Consider the following 7141-nt stretch of genomic DNA (forward strand, 5'->3'; position numbering starts at 1 on the left):
AGGCTCAATTCCTCTGTGAAGCCCAGTTAAGAAATGATCAGAACCTAATGTCTTGATGACTAAAATTCATAAATGAGAAGCTGTAGTTTCTGAGCTACTGAAAGAATACTTCCAGAAAACTATCAAAAAGGGACATTAATATTTTGTCTGGCAAACTGTATAATTATCCTCTGAAAAGACTTCTAAGAGTTATTTAGAAAAACTATTTAGTTATTAAGAAAAAAAAGGAGTAGGATCAGTAATATCCTGAACCTTCTTTAAACATTAACTATTTTCATATTTAATAAAGAACATTTGTAAAGTCTATTTTATTTCAAAGCTTTCATTTTCAAAGTATTATTAGTAATCATAGTATTATTAGTAATCACATATATGTTAAAAACATTTGGTAATTTATAGTTATACTTTACCTAGATATACCAATCCAAATCCCCCAGAGCCAATCATCTTTCCCAGCATCCACTGTTTTCCTTCCATATCATCCAAAATCTTGCCTTCTGGAAGTGGAACAGGAAGCTTGTATTTCCCATTCCTTCTTGGTGGCATCACTACTGTTGGTAGAAAGAGTGAGATAAGTAATCAAAAAACAAAAATGTTTTTGAGTTAAACACATTCCTCAAACTGTCTTCTGAGGTTCCTAGAATTTAGGGTTTAAAAGTCAATTCAGTTTGGGGCCTCCCTGGTGGTGTAGAGAATTGAGCGCAGCATTGTGAAGCTGTTCCCAGCCTCTGCAGTGCAGGTTTTGATCCCGGCTGGCCAGGAGATACTCACTCACATGCGGTAGACCTCTCTTGTCTCGCCTGCTGCACCCCTCAGCAGTATATTTCAGTCAGTCTGCCTGTTCTGTTCCCCACTCTGTCTCTGGTGAATCCTCTCACCCACCCGCACTTCTGGCCTGTACCCCAGTTCTTGGCTGCATCAATAAATAAATCTTTAAAAAAAATAAAAAATAAAATGTTGATGAAGTCTAATTAAAAAAATAAAGTCAATTCAAGCCTTGCCTGGTGGCGCAGACAGTTGAGCGCCGCACTGTGAAGCTGTCCGCAGCCTCTGCAGTGCAGGTTCAATCCCCGTGGAACAACCCACATGGTGCGGCAGACCTCTCCTATCTCACCCGCTGTTCCCCTCAGCAGTATATTTCAGTCAGTCTGCCTGTTCTGTTCCCCGTTCTGTCTTTGGTGAATCCTCTCACCCTCTCGCATATCTGGCCTGTACCCTGGTTCTTGTATAAATAAAATAAATATTAAAAAAAAAAAAAGTCAATTCAGTTTGGGAAAGTCCACACATTATACCCTATTTGAGATTCATAGACATTACAAGACTGAAATCTAAGAGGTAGTGCTTAAAGCAAAAACAAATCTGTATAAGTTTTTGAATATTTCCAAGATTCATCTGGGAGTCTATAAATGCCTATAAACTGTGGAAAATACATCTTAAGAAATAAGGAATTAACAATTTCCAAGGCCAAAAACAAAATAAATTTCATGTACAAATACTTCTTTCATTGGAATGCTAAGTGTCAAAGCTGAGAGGGTATTCAGTCACTGGCAAGAATACAGCTTTGGATTGGGAAGACATGGGCAGTGACTAGGACCATCACCATAAAGCACAGCAACTGACAGAACAGGCACTCAGTAATTATTTGTTAAATGAGTCCAGGATTTTCATGGATATAGAACTTGGAGCACTGAGCCATGGGGCAGTTCCAGGGCTGTCAAACAAAAGCATGCTTAGACAAGTTTAATCAATTAACAATAATTATATAAAATTAGTGAATTTCACAATGAGATTTCGAGTTGAAAGAGAAAATCTTATGTAAAATGGCAGTATATATGCCTGAAACTAAAGATGAAGGTAATGTGATCCTGTAAATAATGACAAAGCTTTTTTAAAACCAATGACCGTTTTTGAAATCACAGCTAAATTTTCAATGCATGATCTTCCCATCTTCCAAATGAGAAAGTTTCTGTTCCTTTTATTGGTTTTCAATTCACTTTAACACAGTGCCCTGCTCTCTTTTACACAGCAGCAACATCCCAGGTGGGGCTAGGAACACAGCAGAAAGAAACCTGTTCGCCTGAGACCAACACAGTTGAGAAGCCAGGAATTGAAGATGGTGAACCCCACCTACAGCTGGAAAAGGGTGGGTTCCCTTGACCAGTGTTTTATACAGGTGCCCAACACATATTTGCTGATTTAAAACCTAATTATCTTCGAAGACCACTTTTCAGCAAGACACACACCCTAAATAAGTATAAAGGGGACAAACACAATTTGGGGGTAAAGTCCTTGATAGAACTTCAGACTTGAAAGAACCTCAGACTTGAAAGATAACTCTTGGCTGTGAAATTCACCCCCGGGAGCAGAGTCCGAGTCCAGTTTCCCAGAAGGAGGCTCAGCCTCCTCACAAGGCCAGTCCCTGACGCGGCGTCCCTTCTGCCTCTGGGCTCCTTCCTTCCCAGCACTACGATGAAAAGCCCCCACAAAAGCTTCCCGGGACAAACCGGTATCCTGGGGTCTGACCAGCAGCAAGAACGGGCTCGCGGCGGGAGTGCTGGCCTCGCCGCCCATCCGCCGCCCGGCAAGCGCCGGCCAGAGCTACCCGCCAACTGGGGCCACCAACTTCCCGCCCAGCGCTCGCCCGCCGGCAGGAAGCGAAACCCCGCCCGCCCCGCGCAGCCGCTGGGCCCCGCGCTTCAGGCCAACGCAAGCTGAAGGGGTGTCGGCTTCTCCCTCCGAGGTGGGGAAAGTATAGAAGCAGCATGGAAGCAGGGATTGGGGGAAAGTGAAGCACCAACCCGGGAAGCGGGGGCCGCGCCCGCGCCGGGCGCCGGGAAGCGGCCTGGAGGCCCCGGCGTCTCCCTCCGACGGCAGCTCCTTCCCCGGCCGGCCGGCCAGGCGGAGACGCGGGCTGAGGCGCGGGCCGGTGCTGACCCCCGGGCGCGGAACGCGGGAGGGGGCCGGGCCTCCGCGTCTCCAGCTGCCGAGGCCGCGCGCGACGCCTCCCGCCAGCAGTTTCGGGCCGGGCGGAGCCTCCAATCCGTCCCGCGGGGAGGCGGGCCTGGCGCCCCGGCGCGCTCCCGGGGCCAACTAACTTCTCCGCACCTGGGCGGGGCGGGCGCGCCCTGAGCCGCTCCCGGGGCGGAGAAGCAGCCGGGTGGAGCCGCCGCCCGGGTGGAGCCTGGCTCGGGCCGCCCTCGCGCGTCTCCTTCCCACTGCCAGGCGGTGCGCTGGGGGTGCGGTGGGCCGGAGGGAAAAGGAGGGCTAACTCGGAACAGAGAACTGCATTACTCCAGCCCCTCGGCCACAGAGTTGGATGATGAACCCTCAGATCAGTTTGGTTCACACACCAACCCCGGTTGGCTCCTACAGCTATGCTAGGCCGGCTCTTGGAGTAGGAAGCTGGAAGTAGGAAGGCTTGGAACACAGCTTTTAAGTTTTCATGGGCGTTTTTGGCATGAACTGATTTCTAATAAGTCAGGGATACCTATCATGACTTAAAGTACTTTACAAAATTTCGTTTTATTTTTGCCTGTGAACTGGAAATAATCCTAGCTACAAGGTTTGAAAAGAAAAACAATATCCCGACGCTTATAAGATGGTAAGGAAGACTTCATTAAAGACTATTGCAAAAGGAGAAAAGGCTGAGTTCAATTCTGTATACAAAGAAAGACAGGAAAGTATAGCAAAGAAGCAGTGGATACAGAATTACTAAGAAGAAGCACTAGGGACAAGGCGGATAAACAGAGCTAACAGTCTGGCTGAAGGTACTCTAGGGTGATCAGAACGCTCATTGGAGTATGAGGAACTCCATTTTCGGTTATGAAGAATGGAGGGTTCTGACCAAACTGACTTAGAATTCTTACTAAGACAGGACAATATGGGCCTCTCCTGGTGGAGCCGGCGGTTGAGCACCGCGCTGTGAAGCTGTCTGCAGCCTCTGCAGCACCAGTTCAATCCTGGCCAGCTAGCGAGGGTCCCACATGGCGAGCAGACCTCTCTTGTCCCGCCCACTGCTCCCCTCAGCAGTCTATTTCTGTCAGTCTGCCTGTTCTGCTCCCCGCTCTGTCTCTGGTGAATCCTCTCACCACCCCCCCACCCCCCCCCACCGTGCATCTGGTCTGTACCCTGGTTCTTGTATAAATAAATAAATAAATAAATCTTAAAAAAAAAAAAAAAAAAGACAGGACAATATATAGAGAGGTTATGGAAGTACAAAAATCAAGGCTTCTGGGAGCGCCTGAGTAGAGTTTACTCAAGGAAAGGATCTTTTTCTGGTTATTAGTTATGATAATTAAGTAAGAGAAATATACTTAAGTTTTCTAACACATAATAAAGAGCTTATAATATTTTATAGTAGACAAAACGATTGCTCAGAAAGCAGTTATTAAACAATATACATCAGCATCCTTTCTAAGAAGTCAGTAATTCCTTGGGATACAAATACTGAAAGGATAAGTAAAGCCCTCTAGTGACTGACGTAGGACTTCCTACATCTATCAAACTTACCGAATGAAGGATGGCATGAGAAGACATTTAGTAAAGAGCACTCGGTGCTGTGGATATAAAAGTATTTTAAAAGAAATTCAGCAGTCTGTAATGTAGAATAATCGTGCTCTTGAGAAAGCCATTCACTAATGGGGTAATGTCCATTCTTATTTCCATAAGATATAATGTAACAGCTGTTATTGGTTTTCGATCCAAATATCCATATGGGCATTCTTTCTCCAATTCCAAACTTGTTCAATTTCCTACCCACTGCCCCAGTTACTTTCTTTGGGAAGATTCCACTCCAGGACCAGCCACAAAAGCATAGTTATTTGTATGTGAGGGAACATACAAGGCTAGTCTCTTTTAGATCGATATACCCAGACTTTTAGTGCCTTAGTCATTGTCAGAATACCAAGGACCAGGTGCCGTATAAACAACAATAATGTTATGCTCACAGTTTTGAAGGTTAGGAAGTTCATGAACAAATCACTCCTTAAAGGCCCCAACTTCAAATACCATTACACTGAGGACTAGTTTCAATATCCACATTTTAGGGGACATACGCATTGAGTTTCTGGCAGTTTTTAAGTCATATTAGCTCAACCTTGAAAACATGCAGAATCTATTATTTCTCAACTCCACTACTGCTACCATCCTAGTCCAGACCATCAAGTCTGTCCTGAATAAACACTATCCTATTTTCCACCCTTCTGTTCCTCCAGTCTATTCACAACTGTTGTGTGATCTTTTAAATGCTTAAACTAGATCATTTCTCTCCTCAAAACATATTTGTCTAATTCTACTTCACCAAATATCAACTGGCCCTCACTTTGACCTAAAATAGCATTTTTCAACCGTGTGCTATTGACACTTAGGTATCTACTATATTCCCAACTGCTAGGGTTATATATAGAGAAAACACATTTCTTGTAAAATGTATAAATAAATCTTGATGGTCCCATCCCCCTTTCCAGTGATTAATTTACATATGAAGTACATAAGAGGTTAAAAAAAATACAGATTTTTTGGGGGCACTTGTATAAAGAGATGGTCTCTTCTGGATATCATTCTGGGTATGATGCCTAGAATTTCTGCAGTCAGTTTGTGACCATAAAGATGGGACAAGGTACAATCTAATACATCAAATATGACACAACATTCAACAAATGAGGCTTGTTTTACATATCCATATGTATAAGAAAGGAAAGTAAGAGAAAGAGAAAGAAAGAAAGGAAGGCAAGAGAGAGAGGGGGAGAGAGAGAGAAAACAAATGGATCACAGACAAATTTAAATACAAGAGCTAAAAAACATAAATTTTTTAAAAGATTTATTTATTTATGCATACAAGAGCTGGGGTACAGGCCAGAGATGCAGTGGGTGAGAGGATTCACCAGAGACAGAGTGGGAAACAGAACAGGCAGATCTACTGAAATACATTGCTAAAGGGAGCAGTGGGTGAGACAGGAGAGGCCTGCTGGTCATGTGGGTTTCTCTCTGGCCGTCCAGGGATCAAACTCCTGCTGCAGAAGCTTCAGATTGCTTCATAGTGCGGTGTTTAACCCCTGTGCCACTAGGGAGGCTCAAAACATAAGTTTTGAAAAAAAAAAAAAAAACCAGGAGAAAGTTCTTATGATCTCTGATTTGGTATATCTCTGTGATCATCAAGTTTGTGTATTAGAATGTACAAAAAATAAAACAAATCTAAAAGAAGAAGAAATCAATACATTGACTTAATCAAAATTAAAAACTTTTTCTCTTCAGAAGGTGCTGTTAAGATAGGAAGTTTTGGAAAGTATGTGAGTAATAATGAAAAGGAAAGCCAGTAAACAAATGAATACAGTAAAAGTCCCATTAGATAAACATTCCAACCCAAGTGCAATGAGCAAGTTTGTGTTCCCTTATCACTTGCAAGTTCTCCTTTTGTCTGATGGATTTATTGCTGGTCTTTACACTAACAAGGCTGCATTCCAGGAGGAGGGGGCATGGCAGAGTAAGCCAACTCTTTATCTTCTGGTGCCCCTCCCCCCCATTGTGTTATTACCCTTTTGCTCTTCCTCCACCTGAAGGACAAAATGTAATCTACCCACTTACCTATGTTAAAATAACTGAATATAAAAGGAAGCATGTATGCTCAGGGCTCAGATCTTAGAAGGAGAGAACTCTCTCATCTCTGGTGCCCACTAGTGTAATAATAATAAAACCTGTACCCAGTTGTCCTTGGAGTGCCATTTGGTCCTTCCTAGCCTGGCAAAATAATTTTCCATAACAATAAGAACTCTTATTGTTACTGGTGGGGATCCAAAATATTACAGACATTTTGAAAAACAGCGAAGCTCTTAAAATGTTAAACATATAATTATATATGGCCTAGCATTCATATTCCTAGATATTTACCCAAAAGAAATATAAACCTGCATCTACACAGAGGCTTATATGTCAATGTTTATAACATCTTCCTACATAAATCAAAAATTAGAAACAGCTCTGATTCCCGTCAGCTAGTGAATGGTTAAACAAATTGTTGTGAATAATATATCTCCTATACAATTGAATATCACTCAGCAGTGAAAAGGAACAGAATGTTGACACAAGCAATCACCTCAAAAGCATAATGCTGTATAAGGAAAAACACAAAAGAGTACATACTATA

At 43.2% G+C, this 7141-nt stretch overlaps 1 protein-coding gene across 1 annotated transcript in view; it reads right to left on the bottom strand.

Moving 5' to 3' along the window:
* VRK2 (VRK serine/threonine kinase 2) overlaps positions 1-546 on the bottom strand; it is a gene marked incomplete at both ends in the record, with an annotated part of 102968 nt that extends 102422 nt beyond the window's left edge. Inside the window, one exon of the mRNA XM_084235135.1 lies at positions 411-546. Coding sequence (XP_084091261.1) covers positions 411-546 — 136 coding nt within the window. The remainder of the gene's footprint in view (positions 1-410) is intronic.
* Positions 547-7141: the final 6595 nt, after the last annotated feature.

The sequence above is a fragment of the Talpa europaea genome (genome assembly GCF_964194135.1).
Source record: "Talpa europaea genome assembly, chromosome: 6".
NCBI classification, from domain to species: Eukaryota; Metazoa; Chordata; class Mammalia; order Eulipotyphla; family Talpidae; genus Talpa; species Talpa europaea.